At 40.2% G+C, this 22,260-nt stretch overlaps 1 protein-coding gene across 5 annotated transcripts; it reads right to left on the bottom strand.

Moving 5' to 3' along the window:
* Positions 1–380: 380 nt before the first annotated feature.
* Positions 381–22,008, bottom strand: ST3GAL5 (ST3 beta-galactoside alpha-2,3-sialyltransferase 5). 5 transcript variants are annotated; one of them, XM_048304224.1, is made up of 8 exons: positions 21,893–21,980; positions 17,253–17,385; positions 12,160–12,281; positions 10,319–10,433; positions 7,790–8,133; positions 6,215–6,401; positions 4,167–4,325; positions 381–3,002 (listed from the first exon to the last, which is right to left on the bottom strand). In XM_048304224.1, exons 3-8 carry the CDS (start codon positions 12,201–12,203, stop codon positions 2,739–2,741), a joined length of 1,113 nt encoding a protein of 370 aa, XP_048160181.1. In that variant the 5' UTR covers positions 12,204–12,281; positions 17,253–17,385; positions 21,893–21,980; the 3' UTR covers positions 381–2,738. The 5 variants fall into 5 exon arrangements, with proteins under 5 accessions (XP_048160181.1, XP_048160176.1, XP_048160177.1 ...); XM_048304219.1 differs by lacking the exon at positions 17,253–17,385 and having other exon boundaries at positions 12,170–12,281; positions 21,893–22,008; XM_048304220.1 differs by lacking the exon at positions 17,253–17,385 and having other exon boundaries at positions 12,170–12,278; positions 21,893–22,008.
* Between the last annotated feature and the right edge of the window lie 252 nt (positions 22,009–22,260).

Raw genomic sequence — 22,260 nt, 5'->3', positions numbered from 1 at the left:
TTTGTTCTTACCTCACTTCCAGCAAGGCTGAGGCACAGATAAGAAGCTGCAGTCTGTTTATACCACTGAAGGTGACACACTCCTGATTTTAAGGGCAATGCTATAACCCAGTCCAAAATACTCTCATCCACATTAACTTCAAAATCCTGGAAGCCCACAATATGGTCAGTGTTGAGAGGGATTCTCCCTTCCAAGCACCAGACAGGTAATTCCACTGTCAGGTATTAAAAAGGCATAAATGGACAGAGAAAAAGCTACCAGCTACCACCGTCCCTGTTTTTGGGTACCTGGGATTGCATCAAGACTTTCAACTGGATCAGCAAGACATGAAAAATCCTTAACAAAGGAGGGAGAACAAATGGAACTGAGAGACAAATACATAAATAGAAAGTGGTTTCATCACTTTATTGCTTTTTACTGCCATTACACAGAGTGTCGAGTCTGCACAGACTACCATGGAGAACAAGGTTTTATCACAAGCCATAAAACAGGTAGGAAATCTAATCCTACATCCACACAACTTGCGAATTTGACAGTAAATACAGCATCTCCAAAAAGCTATTGGCATTTACATTAATCAACTGATTAAGTTGCTGAATAAAACAAACTGGTGAGGGATCAGGTGCTCAGAAACACAGACTTCTGGTGTACTCAGGACATCCTCCCAACACACATTCTGAAGTCTTCCAAAATTTCATTAATACTAAACAAAATTAAAGTATTCTGCTTCCAGTTTAAATACCACAAGAAAATAGTTACCACATTTTAATATATTAACTAAAGGACTATTTGTATAAAACTCTTCATACTTGAAATACTTTTAAATTAAATAATAATATACTTACAAACCCCCCCCGCCCCCCCCAGATTAGAACTTTATTGCTAGGATAAAAATTAATGCTTTTCATGGAGGAAGAGGCTAGATTAATATTTTTGCTATGAACACAAACAGAGACAAGAATTTCTGATTTTCAAATTTATTCACCCCCCACAACTGACTTTCAAGGACATAGAGGTATGTGGAATTTAGGAAGGACGAGGTCCACAACTTTCTTCAGTTATGTTTTATGATCTGGTGTCCTTCTATTGCCTCTCAGTATAACAGTGAGCATCAGTCTGCTGCTCCTGCATTCCAACATTATCATTCATTAGATCTTCTCTTCCTGAAATAAAAACCCAAAACACAACCACCCTAATCTTGCATTTCCACTTGAGTATTTTGAAAACTTGGAACTACAACGTCATTCATATCTTTGTCCATAACAAAGAAAAGTGGGAACATTCACCATGTGGAGAGTTCCTGACTATGAACAATGTTTCTAGGCCAACCTTTGATCGATTTGCTGACCAGCTTTCAGTCCCAAAGGAAGCCTTTTTCACATACTGTAGATTGAGTAACACAACTCCTCAGTGCAAACAGTCATACCTGATACTCTACTAATAACAAAATAAAAATTAACATTAAAGCTTGCTTACAGATTTGCACAGTCCAGTGACTTTGCAGTGCACTGATTTCCACCCCCAAGAACATACAGCTATAGCTTTCTTTTCTCTTTTTGTTTTTTAATTATGCTGCTTTCAGCAGTTATCTAGCTGGCTACTAGATTATACTACTTTCTTAAAGTGATTTTCTTCTTAACTTATACATTCACCCAATTACTGACTTGGGAGAAAACTAACAACTCAACCTCTCCAATCAAATAGTCAATACTGGACTTCACACAGGTTATCAGCATTGCAAACTATTAAGGTGACAATATCTATAATTAATTACTTAAGGATCATAAAGCTAACCAGTGGAAATTGTAATACAATCATAGATTCTAGTATTGCTAAATGATTCATACAAACTAGTGTTTCATAGAACCAGAAATTATTGAGTCACTCAAAAAAAAATTTTTTTTAAAGGGCAGATTTTGTATTAATGCCACTTCTTTAATTGGGGTAGCTGAACTCTGCTGCAGATCATTTAGTTGGAAACATTTAGATGGGTCTTCAGGAACAGAAATGACAAATGGCTTTTGGGCTAAAGCCTCCTCTTGGCTAAATCCTCTTCTAGAGTGCCCTGGGCCCAAATGTGCTTCACAAAGCAGGATTCTAACCCAAAACATTGATATTAAAACCATTGATGTATTAATCATGAACATCAAAGTACTTACTACTCAGTTGTTGCCACAACAATTCCTTTTCCTTCAACTCCACTCCTACATCTGTCCTTCACCCCCAAAAAAATGTATTCGCAAAAGAATATAAATATTTGAGGGGTGAATGCAATGCTCAAGTTCAAGACATGAAAGACTCAAGAAGCCTATGCCTTTCTTTTCATGGCACACATGAAAAGGAGTCAAGACACCAAGACCTGGACCAACAAAGACAGCAGATCAGTGGAAAAAACTCTTGCATACTGCTAGACAATTCAGGCCAGTCATGTGCGCTCCATATACATCTGAAAACAAAACAATCTGCTTTTATTCAGACAACTTAAAACATTAAATACTTTAAATGGATGTCTTTCAACTCCAAGTCATATTTACATAGCTATTCACAGAAATGTGCAAAGTAAAATCTGACAGGAAAATTAACTTAAAAGTCCGACAACTTGAACGCGGCATTAAAAAAGGCAGCAGGGATTCCACATCTATTCCATGGATGCTTTAAAGAACTAAAGGTAGGGAAAGAGTTGATCCAACTGAACCTCTGGAAATGTAACAAATCCCATCCATGCTGCACGTTGGTCACTAGCTCTCTTTGCTGCAGAATTCACAGTGTATCCCTCCAGTGAGGTCTTTGACAACTTTTGCTTTGATCAGTTTTTGCAGGAATTTTGTCTCACTCGTCACATTGTGCATAGTTTGTTCTTTCATGGCAGCCATGCAGAGGTTGTTGTAATAGTGCAAAGGTGTGCTGGGCTGATCCAGGTCATATCCAAATCCTGCTAAGCTCACTTCATCACATAAATGTGTGGCCAGAACAACTGCTGTGACCCCAATTGTAGGTACATTCTAAAAAGGGAGAAAAGTGAAATTTGCTCAAACATATTGTCCTTTACCAGGTTTATAAACACTTTACACAATTCAATGGCTTTGTCTATACCCTCTCCTCATTAAAAAATGAAATCAATTAAAGCTACAACTAAAAATCAATTCAGTGATCAAATAAAACTGAAAACTCCAAGGCAAAATACCAGTACAACTTAAGTATTTGCATTTAATGAAGTTTTTGGCTGTCAACACTTATTTTTTTTTTTTTCTGTGAAGGCAAGATGCCCTATCACTGTGTAATTAAACTGCAAGTGAACCTTCACTTCAAACAACTCCTGACAGAGTTAAACTTGACATTTCTTGATGTACTTATTTCAGTCTTGAGCAACATCAGGTTCTCTAACAGTATTCTTCAGAATATGATTTTTCACTGAACAACCTGTGAAGGAGGCAAATATAGTACAGTACAATGAAGATACTTAGCTTGATGATAAATAAATGTGAGAAGATCCTTCAAATATTTGTGCAATAATCTTAAGTGCTTTCACAAAAAACATAAAAAGATAGGGGCTAGTCAGTATTTTTTGTAGTTCAAGAGGAATAGTGACATCCAACTTCTCAAACACACAAAGTAACAAAAATGCAGTGTATAATTAAACCAGGCAATCCATCACTCCGTGCCACTGCTGGAGCAAAGGACATGGAGGGAGGAAATGCCCATCAGCTGCTACTGAGCATACTGTGGCAGACACAGTAATTCCAACAGCTGGAAGGCTGCTTTACACTAGCCTGGTTTCCAGACTGTCTCTGCTTTCCCTGCAGCTGGAGACACATCTGTCTACAGCTGATGGCTGGTTTGGCTTAACAGGGCTGCTCTTAACAGGCTTAACATACATCAAATACATGTTTTTAAACACTGGAATGAGTTTATGTCTGGCTGCATCTGAATGCCATTTCATGTCAGCATACACAGGAAAACACCTCATCTAAAAAGGTGAGCTGAAATCTTACTTTGATTTTGCACAAGAAAACACAAGACTCTTTTGAGAGCACATTAATTTCCCTATTACCTGAGACCAGCTCTAAAACTGCACAGAGAAAGTAAAGAGACCAAAATTTTTTCAGTTTCTCATTTTGTTTACCTTGTATTTTACTGTCTCCTTTTGGTGAAAGGAAACCTCTTACCTTATCCCAACCCCAGAATTTTGATCGAGGCTCAGGGAACTGTAAAATGTCTAAAGCTGTCTCTTTGATAATGACTGGATTCAGAATCCGAAACTGCTTTGATGTGAAAGGAATTTTCTCAGCAACCTCCTTCCAAAAGAAGAGTCGCACCCACAGAGGCTAAGATAAATAAAAAATACAGTTCAAAGGGAAACTCTGAGAGAGACAAAGCACACAAGTTACAGAATTCACCAGTGACCCTGAAAAATTCAGCAAATAGTTTACAGCTAAGGTGGTTCAGAAATATCAGTTTACAGATCAAACGACTCACCCAAAAGAGGAAAAACCTTTGAAGTACCTGGAACTGCAGAGAGGACAGCAGAGGGAATAGTTGTTTATTCTAAATATTTGACTGCACTTCGTGTTAATCAGTCAACATATTCACCAGCACCCATAGATTCTTCAGGCTATCCCAGCACAGCTGAGCAGGCAACAGTATTTAAAGAAACAGGGAAGGGAACCACAGTTTCCCACAAACATTAACCAGGCATTCTGAAGCAAGCACTGGATTTAAAACAATTGTGCTCAAGCTTTGAAGTGAAGAGCTGTTGTTTGACAGCATCCACTGAGTGATGAATGTAACCCTTCAGAAGAGGATTTACACAGGGCTCAGAAACTCAGATTCTGATCTCATGCCACTGCATTTAGCTAGATGCCTGCTAATGGAAGAAAAAATACCATATCACACTAATTCTACAAGTCTTTCCATGGAATGGGCAACATTCCATGCAAATGATAAAACTGATACAGCTGCAACAGACCTATATTTTTAAATAGGCTTTAAGGAACAGCAGCTTGAACTGATCAAATACAAGTTGCAGTGCTCCCATTTTCCCAGCCATGCTCTGGATCAGTTTATTTCAGTACCAGTGCCTGCACAGAGAGCTGAGCCAACTGACAGCTGAGTATTTGAGAGAAGTAGGTTTGCAGTTCACAGAATCACAGAGCTGTTGAGGATGGAAGGGACCTCTGGAGATCACATGGTGCAACTCTCCTGGCTCAAGCAGACACGTCGAGCCAGATGCTCAGGACCACGTCTAGATTATTGTGAGAAAGATGTCCATGGATATTCAACTTGACAAGCTCCCTCTTGTCCTATCACTGGGCACCACCAAAAAGAGCCTGGCTCCATCCTCTTTGCACCCTCCCCTCATGTATTTATGTACATTAATAAGATCCCCCACAAGCCTTCTCTTCTCTAGGCTAAACACTCCCAGCTCTATCAGTCTTTCCTCATGGTAGAGATGCTCCAGTCCCTTAAGCATCTTCCTGGCTCTTCAGTGTAACAGTAGACAGTCATGCTCAAGATTAAACAGACCGTCTCATATTGTAAAAATCATAGAATTAAGAAGGGAATTTGGAGTACCTAAACTAGCATAGATCAAACTGTTAAAAAACTTGACAGGCCTTCTTCTAAATCTCTCTCAGTAATTCTTATTTGGTGAAATTATCTGCCTGCAGATTGAAAGAAGTGGAAGCCACCAATTCAAATTAATTTAGAAACATGAAATTCTTCCCCCAGTTCCTCAGGAATCTCAGCACTTCTTTAAATGTTTAGTGAAAAATAAGCAACCTCATGATTTAGGAACCCCAGAAAAATGTTCAGTTACATGTTGACTGCATGTATGCCCATTGTAGCAGAACAGACTTTAGCTGCTAAAAAACCAGACTGGCATTCAGAAATCACATTTCTATTTTGGGCTCTGCAGACTTGTTAAAGTCACTTAAACCTAATGTGAAATGAATTCCACTTTAGTGAACACCCAGTATGTCACGTAGTCTGGTGCAAACCACCAATATCTCCACAAAAAAGAAGTGTTACTGTCAGCATGGGGCTTCAACACAAATGCTGGTCCAACTGTAACTAGGAGACGAAGCTAAAAAAAACCCACAAGGTTATAGAAAAGATCCTCAGCATGCTAAATCAGGAAGCAACAGATCAATCAGCTTCTTTAAGCATTACAAAACAAAACAAACAAACATACAGGTAGATATGTCATGTTACATACCAAGGTTTCATTTTTTATCATGGCTTGAAGCCAGTTGAAATCAACACTTTTAAACAAAACAGCCACAAACAAGCTTGCAGGAGGATACTCGTGTTCAGAAAGGGGGGCTCCTTCGGGGTAAGTCATCCGTATTGTTGTTTTGTTACCAACGTGATCTGTGTAGCCTTGAACTGGTGCATCATTTAACCTAGGGGAAAAGAAGCCCACAATGGAGAGGTACTAAATAAACAGGTTACAATCTCATTAAAATATCAGACACTAAGCAAAAACTTGTTATTTGGCCCCCAGATTTTTAACAGAACAGACTATGGTGTTTTCTCACAACCCCCATGTTCCTTATCTCATGCACTCTTCCAGCCCTTATCTTTGGGAGGAAGCCAATTCTATTTCCTGATTAAATGGCACAAGTGCAGAACTTCAGAAAGAAAAGCTTGAAGAGTAAAGTGACTTAAGACAGCATTGCAGAAATTCATATCTATTGCCTTGTGTCAACTCAGAGAGGCATAAAAGTGGGAGGGGAAGAAAACACACAAAGTTGCCTGTGTTATCCTTATCATATATATATATTTATATATACACACACACACTCAAGTATTCCACACAAAAAATCATTCAAATTATCCCTACAATGCAATGTAATGCATCCTGTGGGTTTATATCACTCCAGCTCACCAAAAACTTCAGATGCTGGCACACTGCTGACAAGAATGTCATCAGCTTGATGCCATGAGTTCTGCAGAACAGCTCAAGCCCTGCAAACTTTTCTATATCGACAAAAAAATCACCTTCATCCTGCCAGCCCTAATTTCAGAGGACAGCTAATGCAAGTTCTCTGCCCCTCCACTTGCTAACAGGTTTCTTTCCCTTTGAATAAGGGCTAGAAACTCAATGAATTATTCCCTTTACAGGAGGAGCAAGCCTTAGTTTCCAAAAAAAAAAAAATTGGGAAAATGCTTGTATTAAATTTATTTGTAACTTTACATGATTCAAAACAAGAAGGAGAGGTCAAACTGTAATGTTCAGAAGGCACAAATACAGAGCATGTAATTCAGATGTCAGAAATCATGGGCAATCAGAAAAAGCAGTCACTGACCTCATAAAGATAAGGGTAGATAAGTGTGCTATAAAGTGTGTAAGCAAACTGTGTACTGAAACATCAATTAATTTTTATTGTGTTTGAAATAGCTGTTATAAAATAATCTTTCAAATAAGCACCCAAACTGGCCACAGGGAAAAAAAGCAGAGGTGAGTCCTTATCCTGAAAGTTAAGATTTGAAAGCTTTAAAATGTGAAAGAATAAATCCAGTACTGTCTACTTGTCCATGATGTCACTAGTTTATATCTAGTTTCTGCCCGTGTGATTTTTGTACCTGGAGTCCTTCCTTGTAAACATGACAATTTATTTTGCTCCTAAGACTTCAAATTCCACCAAGTCACAATTAAATTTCTCAAAAGCACTTTTACAAGCAGTCTTTTAAGTTGCATAAATGTTGGAGATATTTTCCCCTTAAAAAACAATTCTGGCTCATAAAATAATGATGAAGTAGTTGGACTCCTTAAATGGGAAATACATACCTTATAACAATATCAAACTGATTCAGTAAGTGACCCAGCTCTGACCCATGAAGAATTCCACCACTGCCAACAACAACACAACGCTTACAATGTTTTGACTTCAAATCTTCTGGTAAATCATGCTCAGGTAAGAGTTCAAGGAGATCTTTAAGTTTATCAAAGAACTTCTGAAATCCAAATGGAGGTTCATATTTAAATAAAGCTTCATCTTCATTTATATTTTTCCTTACAAAGGGAGATATGTCCACGCTGTATTTCTCTGCAAACAACTTCCCCATTTCCTTCTTCACATAAGAAGGTCGGCACTGCTCCTGCAATGCAGCGCTGGCAAATTGCTGTGCCCTCTGAAACAAAACACACGGGGTTTCAGCCAGGAAAGCCAGCTGCAGGAATGCACAAAGCCTTTGGAATGTAGCCCACCAGCTGACCACCAGCAGTTTAGCAAACACAGGGGTTACAAAGAAAGCTTCAGTGTGGAAGTACAACACATTTTAAAGCATTTCCTCAAACGCAGATACAAACCAGCGCAAAGTGAAAACCTGCAGAGGAATTCCTCTCCACTCAACCCCTTAAATCTAGGTAAGAGGTTTTCTAAAGAATATATTAGGCTAAAAGAAGTGCTAAGTGAAAATGAGCCATTAGTACTATCATTTGCAACACCAAATAAAAAAAATCTAGACATACTTCTACCCATCCAATTTAGCAGCAAGTGGAATTCTACTCCACTGCTCAACTGCATGATCTGAGTTCTGCCTGTGGTAGGATTCTACCAGAGACGCAACCATAGGGTAAAAGTTCTGTGCAACAGCAGCTGGACTCGCTTACCAGAATGAAGCAACACTTCTTCCATAAATATTGCTAAAGTGCTAAAGACTAAAACATGACTTTAAAAGGAATTACAAGTGGGGGTGTTTGGGGTCTTCTGTCAAAGACTAGTCACCAAAATAAGAGACTACAACTCCATACTGCATAAAAAGATTAAAGTGACAGACAAAACCACACATTGATCCATCTTGTAATAAAACCAAAACACTATTAATGTACATTTTTAGAAATTTGTAGTGGCAAGCTGGTATCTGATGTAGAAAGAGAAACAGCAAAGGTATTACTTTTATCAGTTAAAATAAAATCTTGTTTGCATCATAACTTTCCCAATAAACTCTGCTGGTTTTTCCTCCACTGTATTTAAAAATAACCCATGAGCAAACATAGCAGTCAGAGACACAAGATTCAAATCTACTGCTAATTCAGCTCTTCTCTACTGTTAAGGAACAGTAGTGTGTATCTGTGGGCACAAGAAGGGAAGTTTTGCTGCTGGTTTTCCGGGGGTTTTTTTAACTGAGATTGATCTACAGAACTTCCTCTGCCACCATTGTGAAGGTTTCTGCAAGTTTGGGCATAAACACCACACTGGGCAAAGCATGACTGAGCAACTTCACGCTGTACTGTGTTGGCAAGAGTTACTGCGTCTTTGGAAGAGCCTCATTTTAAGGCTGATATTTGCACGCCCTATCAGTAAAAATTAATGCAAATCACTTGACAATTGCCTCAAACACTTTGTAACTATCTACTACCTAACCAGACCAGAGAGATGCTCTTTGTTCATCCTGCATCTAACACAAACAAAACAAATAATGAAACAGCATTAAACACAGTTCATGAAGTCTTTAGGTTTGCTTGATTTAAAGTGTTTGTTCTTCAGAATCAAGAATCTGTTGTTGAAAAAATAAGTAAGTCAAATGAGAAAAAAGGGGAGGCAAAGAGGGTCAGAAGGGGAAAGATAGGCACTGAAGATGATGGGAGGTGGGGCAGGATGCACGTGCAGTAATGCTAAAATGAGACTGTCTTAAGCCAGGGCTTCTGCTGTAGGTTGCCTTTTAGCATTGAGACATTCAAAGACAGAAATGTAACAGCTCTAAGCCAGGTAAGTCCTGTTATAAAGTGCAAATAGGATAAGTAGCAAAGGCTTTAGCCTGTTACACCTGTTGAAAAGCCACATGCAAAACTGTAGCTAAAGTAAGTAACTGCTACCTTAAATGAACAAATTAAACAATAGCTGCACCCTCCTGGACATTTGCCCTGTGATTCCAAAAACATCTGTGCAACTACAAGGGAAAGCAGACTGGGAAACTGGCTTTGGTGAAAAAAAAAAACCCCTTTGGTTTAACATGTTAGGTTTGGGTTGTTTCAGGTTTTTTAATATGTTACTTTTCATTTGCATCAATCCTCTGATCACCAGTGTCATCTGCACTGATACAACAATATGATGACACATCCATTTCAAATGTTAAAGTCACAGTTATCTAATTTTACCCCTAAAAACCCAGTTTCTCTGCGTGCTTCTGTTGTAACTTTACAAGAACAAAAACCAGAATGTCTATGACATGAAATGAAGCAAAATATACTTCTGCTCAACAGATAATTTCAGCATTCTAGTTCTTTGTACAGAACCTTATAACTCTTGTATTGTCAATTAATAACTTTTTTTTTAAGCTAAGTGAAAAATAAAGAAAGTCAAAAGATACCAACCCTTACACGATCAAGGTCCACATACGGCATTTTTGTTCTGTCACATTCCTCAGGGCCAAAATGTAATTTGAGGATATAAAGGAAGCACCCTCCAACCACAAACAGTGCAAGAATTCTAAAAACAAACAGGACAGTGAGGGGTAGGAGAGAGAAACAAACAAACAAAAAAATCTTTTTTCCCATGTTCAATCAACTATTAAATCAATATTTTTAAGCAAATTTAAGACAGTTGAACTTCACGTGAATACTTGCATTTGAATCAAACAAAAAAACCCCTATTGTCTTGTTCACTTCAAGTCTCTCTTAACTCTTCAAAGTTATCTGCAGGAGAGCATGAACATATATAGATGCTTGGATAAAGAAAATGCCTGCATTATATACTTTAAATGCATCTCTGATGAGTCAAACAGTTCTCTTCACATAATGAAACCAAGAGTGACTTTTTTTTCTTCTTTGAAGGTCAACTCTGTCTTGGAATACATACTTCCATGCAAGCTAAAAAAAATGCTGGAACTTCAAATTGCATGATTTTGGGCCAATGGCCACCAGTGAAACAAAACTTCCAACTCACTAGCAGGCCAGAATGCAGAACTTAGATGCTCAGGTTTATATTAAGAAGCCTTAGCTACTTACACCCCCAAAACAAGCAGAAGAAAAAGTCCAACCAACTTTAAAATTGATCTACTATTTTTGATCTACTAATTTCTCATTCCTAAGGAATACCACTGTTGATGTCCAAACAGTCACTTAGCTCATTTCATGTTTAAGCCCATCTGCAGAATACTTACATCATTATTTGGTTAAAGTTGTGGTTGTTGCTCAAGTATGTAGTTTAAGCTTTATTACTGATTTTCATTTCCTATTGTTTCCTAAGAACTGGACATTTGTTTAAATGTCTTGAAATAATATATAAGTTATTAAGTGCCCAAGTGCTTCTTGAAACCCTTTCAGATGAAGTTAATACAGATTTCCAATGTTTTTTTTTAAAGTTTGTACTATATGAACTAAGAGATGCAATCCTGGCACTCAGTGTGCAGTACAGGCTGCAAACAAGGTTACCACTGGAAAAGCAGCACTGTTCTCACATCTCACGTAATTAAATTACCTTTTCCACTGATAGGTGATCTAAGAGCTTCATTAGCATGTTAGGCTGCAATCCCTGGAGATCAGCCAACAGGCAGAAAGCAGGGGATTCACAGCTGACAAATGAAGCTGGTTTTCCTCCAGAAGTTTATCAAGTATCCCCAGGTTCAGCTGGGGCTGCTACATTCAGGTTATATCCACCTGTGGATATAACAGTTTGTCTTTGGGTTTTTTAAGCTTTAAGACCTAAAAATTCATGTGGCATCACAGTAGTGAGCTTTTTAGGTATAAAATATGGTCCTGGATCTACATGTGTACACAGCCTTTAATTCTAATTTGATGTCAAGCTATAAACAATGGAGTAAGGTTTTTGATGTAGCATTCCAGAAGTCTTCATAGCAAAATAACTATAAAAACACCTCCCCAGGATACTCACTCAACATCCACTGGCCTTTCATTCCCTCAGTTATCAGGCTGTACAAAAGTCTCAGCATTGTTATTTATCTGCATACAAAAAATGGTTGGAAATACTTGTGAGTGAAGTACTAGGATCTCACTTTGGCTTGGGAAAACAGGTACTACAACAAGTTAACCTGGGCTCCAGAAAGTGTTTTCAGTGTCCTACAGAAAGCTGTGTGCCTAACTCCCTGTTCAAAGCCCATGGTAATCCCATGCCTTGATTTCTGCATCCTTTTTGTAACTGCCCAGACTGGGGGGAGAACAACTGTCCTCTGTGTAGCTGTGACAATGACACTTACTTGCGAGTACCTTTTAAAAACCAGCTTGGTCTTCTCATCTTCATGTGCAGCCACCTTACACCATTGCACAGGAGGTGAACGACCACTCTTTAGCTTCACAGAGTTACTGTCACTCAGCACTGCTGTAAAAAACAAAGAAAAAGTTATCATAACTTTTGCTGAGTTGAAGAAAAGTTCACAGGACGTACATGGAGTGACAACTTTATTTCCCAGAGAAGACTGTGATTCTCAGTTATGGTGGCAGGAATACTGAATTGCTCCTGACCCCCTTGTGATCAAGAACTCACTCATTTTAGCTGCATCACCAAAAAACGATTCTAAAAATGTTGCCAGGTATTGGTCTTTGCATTCTTCATAAGCCAGAAGTAGAAATTGTGGGAGCAGCAAGACTGCAATTATTATATCAGCACACTCCAATACTGGTTTTGGGAAGAAAAATGCAGGCTGGCACATCATCTCACAGGCTGCTGCCAGTAACCAAAGATGGAAGATGGAATCCCCATGAAGAGCCTACCCATATGAGTCTGCTGGTTTTCCCAAGGAGAAGGAACACAGGCAAGGGTTTTTCCTGTCCTACCCACCCAAAGCAGCACTCCCTTTGATCAGCCAACCATGGAAAGGTGCAGCTTGCTCCTCCACAGTGGAGGATTTCAGCCCTACTCCTTCCTTTGATCTCAGCGCTTGACCCTCTCTGCTCTCCACTGCAAAGGCGTTCGCCTCTTCTGTTCTCCTGCCAAGAGTTCTGTCACAAGAACTTCTAAAAAAGAGCAAGGCTAAGGGAAGACTTTTATCTATGGATGATCTTTCTCATTCTCTTTTCCACCCCTTGTTATTGTATATGGTGACATGTCCCATTTGAACCAGCCTGTATTGCCACTTGAAAACACTGTTTGATTTGACAAACAACTGAAGTTCTTGAACACCAGGATGAAGGAGCTGAGGAGACAGAAGTACCCCCTCTTGATCTCGAACCCAGTCCACTGAAATTTCAAGGGTATCTAATTCGGAAGATGACTCAGTCTCTTTGCACAATCATCATTTCTCAGTAACAAATTTGATAATCACAATACAAGGTCAAATGCCAAAAAACACTGTGAGGGTGGGACATGGAGAGATGAAGACCAACAACAGCATCTGAAGTCCTCTGAAGAGCAGACAACAGTCAAGTCATCCTTTCAGGGTCACATGCAGATAATCACAACCCACAAAACAGAGCAAGGCAGAAAAAGCTGAATGGCTTTTGCCCACAGGAAACTTCACCAGTTACCTCAAACACAGATAACTTGGTTATTGTGACATCACTAAGAACATCAAATTCCCCACCTGGCTGTATTTACTAATTGCACAGACTCTCTGAGCTGTCACACCTGTTTGCAGGCCTTTATAGCAGCCCCTTTTAGCAGCTCTGAAAACACTAAAATCTGAAGTCAGTACCATCATGGTAGTTTTGGAACAGGGTAAACTGAAATTTAAGGGGTAAGTGACATCCCCCAGTCCCCCAGAATTCTAGCAGTTAAGCTGGAAATCAAATCCAGCTCTTGTCTACAACACAACCTGTCAGGACACAAGGACACAGGACAGCAGGTCACAGGGAACCTATCAAGCCTTAAAAGCGCCTCATTTTCTCAGAGCAACACCTCGTCTTTATGGGCTGCATCTATACCACTGAATAAAAGCAGCACTGGAGTGCAAATCTGGGTGTTGACATCACCACCCCCATCATCCACATCAGTTTGCTCTCAGCTAAAATTTGCAGCAAATCATTCAAGTTCACATGGGTGAAGATGTCAAAAAATTTGTTACAAGGACCATATCCCAGGGTCAGTTATGGATCACCAAGTTAAACTGCTCTGCCTTGAGATGTTCAGTGCCATCCCAGCACAACTGGTACAATCACCTTTTACAATACACTTCCTTCCTGCCACACTACAAAGACAAATCAACTCAGCAGCTCTCATCCAGCACCTTCCCACTAACACATCTTGGAGATGACAGGGATCCACAGAGATCACACTGTCAGGATGCACAGTGAGCAATCGCAGTTCACAGAGCAAGATCACACCAGCACACAACAGCAGCAGGGATCAGAGGATGCTGCAGAGAGTGAACATGGCCTGCAGACCACGTGGAAGCTCCAGGACAGCTGCACAAAGAACAGAGAGGACATTCCATCAGATCACCTCAGAGGAGACTGCCTCACACCAGTACAAACAAGTGGCACTCAGCACTGTTTCGGAAAGGGAAGAGATCACTCATTGACACCGATGGCTCACGGCAGGGACATGACCACTGAACACTGCTACAGCACAAAACAAGGCAGTAATTACATCTGTCAGCCCCACAGATCTCCACAAACACATATGGGGAGAAGTATAAAATGGGACTTTTCTTTTTTAAAAATGAAAAAGCAGGAAACAAGCTTCACCTATTTTCACTAGAGAACAACGCAGGTAATAATTCTCGGGTAAACATAAAGAGGTAACTTGGTCAAAGACCATAGGAACCTAGGTCAGAATGGATTCTGCACAAAGTAATGAGTTAGACTTGGTACCTGGCTGCAAGAGATCTGAAAGACAGAGAAGGCACTGAAGAGGTGGAGAGTGATGAAAAGAGAAGGGAATTAAACAGGAATGCAAGACTGCAGTAAGCAAGTACTATCAGCCAGTCTTCCCAGCCTCTGAGCAAAAAAAATTCCAGTTGTTCCCTGCTTCACTCATCCTGGATGTGTAAAAAGAAACAAGGAAACAGAATTTAATTAAGCACCTCAGCACATCCTTTCCAAGTCCAACTCTAAGTACTCACAATGCTTTTTTTTGTTACATAAACAAGTAACTCACATAAGTTTCATTTCCTTTGCAACAGTTTACTTCAGTTTGACCTTTGTCATTTATGAACACGACAGATGATTCCTTCCTCGAATAAGTTTATATATATATGCAGACTGATACATAAATGCATCAAAATGCATCTGTCCTGCACAGCATTTTTTTACTCAGGTTGGATCCTGCATTCTTATTCCAGTCAATAAGGCCTTCCAGTGGCTACAATGGTGTAAGAGTGCTCAAAAGAGCAAGATGGCAGTAAAAAGCACTTTAGAGTGCACCCTTCCCACAGTCTTCCTGAATCTAAAAAAAAAAAAAAAAAAAAAAAAGAAATCTCCAAGTTTGCAGAGAGAACCAAGATCCCAAGAGGACCAAAGAGATATTGCATACAAACACCATTACATTCTTGCAGGAAGGGGCCCTGCTACAGTTATTTTGAGAGCCATAAATGCAAACGTCTCGACTTGCATACAAAACAGCTCAGTAGCACTGTGGTATTGCAGCCACATTTTGCAGTGACGTTTCTATAGCTACTCATTGTGGTGTAATTAGTGAGCACTTGGAGGATTTAAATTTGTTTCATCTACTGAACTTAAGTGATCTGTGCAAAGCTGCTTCTAAGGCTAAATTGTCCATTAATATAATATACTCCAAAGCTTTTTGTGGTGTTATTCTTTTCACCATGATTTACTTTTGTCTCACTGTTATTCTTAAGTAGACAACATTTCCACACTTGGAGTATTTCAGAAGCAATTCATTTAAGCCTTCAGGAAGTCTTTTCATGTGGGAATGCTAAAAGCTAAAAAGCAGCATGTATCAAGTTGTACATAACCACTGCCACACCCTGGAAAACGCATTTGGTTACATACAGCACCTGGATTCACCCAAAGACAAAGCCAAGGTCTCTCAGCAGGCACGGGAACAGGAGGAGGCAGCCTGCACATGAATGCAGAACAATGCACACACCTGCATCCCTCACCAGGCTCCCATCAAGCCCCCAGAACCACAACCCCACACTTTCACTTAAACTTTCCCCTCTCACAGTACCACCAGAAGCAGTGGAAACACCCAGCTTTACAAGGCAGTCAATACCAAGGCCTTGCTGCACAGTTCAGCCTTTGAAGTTCATGTAACAAGACCAAGAAGCTTTCAGGGCAAAGCCCACAGCAAATGGAACCTGAAGGTCACATTCATGTAAAGGAATTACTAATCACGAACAGTGGGGCTCCAGAAGGCATTGAAGCAGAAGCTAAAACTAATGCAAAAATACCCCAAACCCACCTGCTCACTTCATGCCTCTTCCCAGAAATCAGATGCACGTAAGTTACTTGAACATACTTCCAAAATCAGTAAAGGGTAAGATGAAAGCTACTTGGTTTTGAGTAACATTTGTTTCAAAAAAGAAAGGCAAAGTTGAAAAGCAGAGAAGGTGTTCTCACACAAGGAACTTGAGCAAGGCACTCTTTATTGAGATGTGGTCATTATTCAGTAATGCATTCTGCATGGATTTCCTGTTCTGTGGCTTTTAAACAAAAAAAAAAAAATTCCCACAGATATACTGCAAAACTTTTAGCATAAAGTTAGAAGAGAATAATTAAGAAAACTTAAACCGACTACACATTGGTTTTGGACACATTTGGAGAAAACAGATGACAAAAAACGGACAACTACAACCTTAACGTCTGTGATTACTTGCAAGAGTTGGGCCCATGAAAAGGTTACACATTTCAATCTATCCTCATTCTTGACCAAATAGATAAGATATTAATTTTCATTAAGGTTTTCAAAATTGATACAATATTTTAAGAGAATGTTATTAATTTATGTCAAAACACAAAAATTAGATTGGTGGAATTTACAGTTAGGATTGATTTTGTTTGCTTCTGCAGTACTGAAATCTTCAGGGATCAAAACATAAGGGCTGAGAAATTAAAAAAGGGAATGGTGGTAGTTTTTCTGGTTTATGCTTCAAAGTCAGTCACTAAGCAGAGCCTCTCAGATGACACCTAAGAATATGAAAAATTTAAACTTCTTCCTCTTCTGTTCTACTTTAAGACAATCATTACAAAACTGATTCAAAAATAAGTATAAAACTCTCCCAATTCCTTCCTATATCCATCCCACAATCTGTTCAATTCTCTTTAATGGACAAACCAGTCTTGATTCAGGGAATTTATAAGTAATAGGATTTTGTCAATGAATACAACTGCTAATCATCAATTCTAATATTGGAAAAAACAAAATAACCCATGAGTAAACACTGTATCTTACCATTTTACCTACTGTGGCATAGGAGGCCCACAAGTCCCCCAGGGTGTCCCTACTTGGGGACTCTTCCTTCCAAGTCTCCTTATTCAAAGCATGATACCTTCAATCCTTCCCATGCTTTCAAATGGCATCATCTCTTCATTGGAAACAATAAACCATAAAAAATAAAATTTTGTAAATAACTTCTATCTGTTTACATAAAACATGATAAACAAATCTTTTTAAGCCAACAGTGAATCAAGCCTCATCCCAATAACAATTAGGGGGGGAAATGGTAATGCAAAGAATAAAAATGCTGACGCTAAAGAGAGTTAGTTGTGCACCCCATTATACACATGGGGTCCACATGGACCAATAGTCCACAAAGGACTCCACAGTTACAAGTGTTGTACAGTCCAACTGCTGCCTTACAACTGCAATCCAAGGTATTTTTATCCATCCAAAACACAGAGTATTTCTTAATACAAAAAGAATTTGGAAACATATTCTCTTGTGACATGAAGAATTTGTTATTAAAAAACAATCAATCCAGAAAAGGGATGAACATCCTCTAGCAAGAGGCACTCCAGAAACTGCAGTGTAGTGAAGGACTGCCTCACTTTCAGAGAATCACAGGATCATCCAGTTCCAACCTCCTGCCATGGGCAGGGACACCTTCCACTATCCCAGGTTGCTCCAAGCCCCATCCCAACCTGGCCTTAAGAAGTTCCACGGATGGGGCAGCCACAGCTTCTCTGGGCAACCTGTGCCAGGGCCTCACCACCCTCACAGTAAAGAATTTCTTCCTAATATCCAATCCAACCCTGCCCTCTGCCAGTTTGAACCCATTCCCACTTGTCCTGTCAGTCTGTGCCCTTTTCAAAAGACCAAGTCATGTCCAGCCTCTCATCCGCCAGCACGCCTAAGTCCCTCTCCTTGGGGCTAATCTCAATCCATTCTCTACTCAGCCTTGGAGTTGTGCAGAGATTGCCTGACACACATGCAGGACCTTGATGAACTTAATGAAGATAACTTTCCAAAGACTTCTGCAGAAATGAATCCAAATTTTTCAGCTGAATTTTAAACATAGGTTTAACAGATCAGGAAAGCTAACAACCTGCCCAGATGTTGGAATTGGATTTAAAATCTATACAAGGAAAGTAAAAAGCCTTTTATCTGAATGGCCCCCATCTGCCTGTATTGACAAAATACTCAGGAAAAGTGGGGAAAGAAGAACAACAGACAAGTTATCCCAAAGGAACTGTTTCTGATTGGAAAAACCTCCTTATATGACAAAATGAACATTGAAATACCTTCTTAAAGGATTTTTGTTCAATGGTACATGACAAAAATCCTCTAAAACCACAAGCATGAGGAAAAATTCCAGTGATATTAATGATCTGAGGGAGACTTAGCAGGAACGTGCTAAAGCATGAGAGACTCTTGTGTTATAATTTGTAGCAATGTATTCACTCTTGGATGTTATCTTGAAATAATTTCCTGATCACCATCCTACCACACCCTATCACAAGACATAATGAGACAGCGCCCAGGGAGCTGTTGCAGATTAGGGACTGACATCTTTTCACCAGAGGAAAAACGCAAAGCTAAATTTAAAAATTAAGTGACATCTGCCAATTATTTCTTCATCTACCACTGTATAAATCCTGCAGTAAAGTTGGCACTTTAACATATTCAGATACTTGATAAACTTTCTTAGAATATTTTCTCCTTAGTGCCTATTACTATTGAATGAAAAAAGCATTTGACACCTGTTTTAATGAACAGAGTCAGTTGTTTTGATTAATTGCACAATACATCTGTGATGGCAGAAAAAAGTTTCACCTATAATACGGTTATAAACACCTACAACAGGATATTGATTACATTAGTGTATAATACATCTTACAAAATGAACTTTAGCTGGAAAAGCTTTTTAATCAGACAATAAAAATTAAAAAACAATGCTGTCTGTACAATCTGGAGTTCATTTGGTCAAGATCTGTCTCCTTAGAAAATGAGAACTTATTACTGAACACTATTCCTGTAGACACAATTGGTAAAAAGTGAAACAAGGAGCAAATGAGAATTTCAGAGCTATTGACAGAAACTCTCAAAGGCACCAACAGGATGACAGGTGAAAATTATTTGTTCTGGAGCCAAGAATACCACCAAGCAACAATAGTGTCCTAGAGGCATCATTATTTTTCTTTCCTTGCCTTGTGACACTCTACTTGTGTTTTCTTCCAATTGTTTAACGGGTAACTCCTACACCCTCGTTGCAACATCAACTTTGCAACCAAGTCATGAGATCGTTAACAACACTACATAATTGTGTCTACTTGAGCAACCTTTTCCTTTATGAAGGATACACAGAGGCTACAACTTCCTCTTAGCCTTGAGTCATCCAGATAGAACATCAAAAAAAATGGTTCCAATTATCAACTTAACTACAGACACTCAGAGTGTAACACCATCACTTCCTCTCTGCAGCATTCACAGGAAGCTTTTTGGACATTAATAGTGCCTGCTAAAATAATATTATAGAGAAAGAACTCTTACTGAGGTTCTAAATGACAGTTCAGTGTTCAAAACAGGGATACTCTCTTAATTTCACATCTGCCTTAGCACCCTTTTCCCTAGTCAAACTTTCCAGGCTTTTCTGTAAAACCTCTTTCAGGTGCTCTCAAGTGAGTAACAGCAAGAAAACATAACTAAAACACAAAAACAAGAAACATCAACAAGATGTGCTTCAACACTTAAGTGAGCTGTTGATGCTTTGAGACAGATGAAAGCAGTACCTGGATTTGGAATTTTTCTGATTCACAAATGAGCCACAGAAAGTCTGTGTCCCAGCCAAGCAGCAAGAAATGGGCGAGTTAAAGTACTGCTGTTGTGAACAGTGTGGTATTAAAAAGTTAAGTTTATTTCTTACAAGGGAAGCTTTTTAGACCCCCTCATCCCTAAGACTTCAGGACATCACAGTGCTGATGGGACGGGTGAAGGAAGAGCTTCTCCCAAGGAGATCACAGAGCTTGCTTTGTCCAGCTTTGCAAAACAAGATTTGAGAGTTTGTCCTTAGATACACCAAACATGTAAACACCAAAGCCAAAACCAAACCTTCCAAACAAAAGCACAATGTTAGCACACAGGAAAAGTGGACATAAACAAAGAGGGACTACAGACAAAAGATTCCTGAGCAGCAAAGGAATAGCCTTCCCATAGGAATAATGGAAAATAACAGACTACGCAAGTTTTAAGGAAGTCCTTAATAATTTATGAATAACATTATCAGTGAGAGCTGCTTGTGACACAGAAGTCCTCCATGATCCTGAAGTCCTATGTCCAGTTACAGTTGTGTGATTTCGAAGCACTGGACGTGCCTGCTGGAGATGCTTTAACGTGTTCTGTTTGAGCAAGTTTCATTCAGACTCACACGTAATTTGAAAACTACATCATGACAAGTTGGAAGCATTGTCTGGGTTTTTTTCAGTTACTTAGCCTTTATTATAACTCAAGAACTACTTAAGTCTTCCAGGGTCTCTTAATCTAAACAAACAACCTGCCCACCAAATACTCTTAACTCTCCAGCAGTCTTAGCGCATTTCGCATCTGATGTATGCAGAGCAAACAAAATTGAATATTTTTAGCCCATTCTCCCCAGTAAAAGGAAGTTTCTGCTACCATACTCTGTCTTCTACATCCTGCCCCTAACTGCCTGTCAATCATTTGGTCAATTTGATGGAACTCTACAGAAGGAAGGACCCTAAACCCCAAGAAGTTGCAGGAAACTAGAGGAAGGATGAGCTCATTTCTCATCAATCCCACGGAAGCAGATAATGCATCAAAATGCTTTCATGCGCTAACTCTCCAGCTGCATTTTGACCTCTTAAAAGAAATCCCCCGAGTTTGGCTAGCAGAGGGCTTGGGAGATAGCTCAAGGTTTCCTGCTGCATGATCCAAAAGGGAGACAGTAACCTCACTACAGCATAACAGATGGAATAACACAGTCCGCATGGAAAACACCCCCTCTGAAATGAATCGTAAGCTGCAGCTTAAAAACATGTATCCAGTTTAGAAGCATAAAAGAGCACTTATCTCAACGAGTTTTCTTTAGAAAAATAATGAATACACATCTTTATCTACCCTCTTCCCCAGAATGAGACAAAGCCAGTCATTTTCCACTGCAGAGACCTTTACATCCAGAAATTTTAAGAACATTTCCTAATCATTTCCGTAACTAAAGAGAGCTGCAAAATAAACATCTCTCCTCCAGCAGCCTTCTATTTTGATCTTACTTAGTGAAATAGAAAAAATAAATACAAAACAAATCTCAGCACAAAGGGGAAAAAAAGGAAACATTTTAGTGAGTAGTGCTGAAGGAAACAGAAAGGCTTTGGCAGCAACAGCAGACGCCGTATCTGGTTTGCATTCACATCACTCCAAGCATGAAAAGACAGAATCCCCCACCAAACGCCTATCGGAACCCGCAGAGAAGCAGAAGCCTATAAATTTTATTCCAGAGGAACAACTCAAGACAGCCGCAGCTACATCCTCTCCCTCCAGCCCAAAGCAAACACGACTCCCACCGCCCATCTGCTCCAGCACTCGCAGCCCCCACCTCCCCATCCCCGGTGCTCCCTGCCTGGAAGGGAGGGAGAGACCTGGAAGCGCTGGCGGTGGGGCACATCCTGCCGACTGCTCCAGCCCAAGCCCGCAGGCCCCGCGCCGCCGCATCGGCCTCGCCCGGCGCTGGCCCCGGCGCTGGCCCCGGCGCTGGCCCCGCTGCTGTGCCCGCGGTGTCCCCGGCGCGGTGCCCGCGGTGTCCCCGGCGCGGTGCCCGCGGTGCAGCCGGGCCGGCCCCGCGGCGCTCCCGCCGCTGTGTGGCGCGGGCGGGGGCGGCCCCGCCGCAGGTAGCGGAGCCGGCGCGCGGGCGGGGGGGCACGTGGCGCTGCGCAGCCAATGGGGGCCGAGCGCGGCGCCGCGCGGGGCGGGGGCGCCGCTCGCGCTGAGGGGCGGCCGCGGCGGCAGC

The sequence above is a fragment of the Corvus hawaiiensis genome, chromosome 5 (assembly GCF_020740725.1).
Source record: "Corvus hawaiiensis isolate bCorHaw1 chromosome 5, bCorHaw1.pri.cur, whole genome shotgun sequence".
Classification (NCBI taxonomy): Eukaryota; Metazoa; Chordata; class Aves; order Passeriformes; family Corvidae; genus Corvus; species Corvus hawaiiensis.
This window is presented reverse-complemented; position numbering and strand designations above follow the sequence as displayed.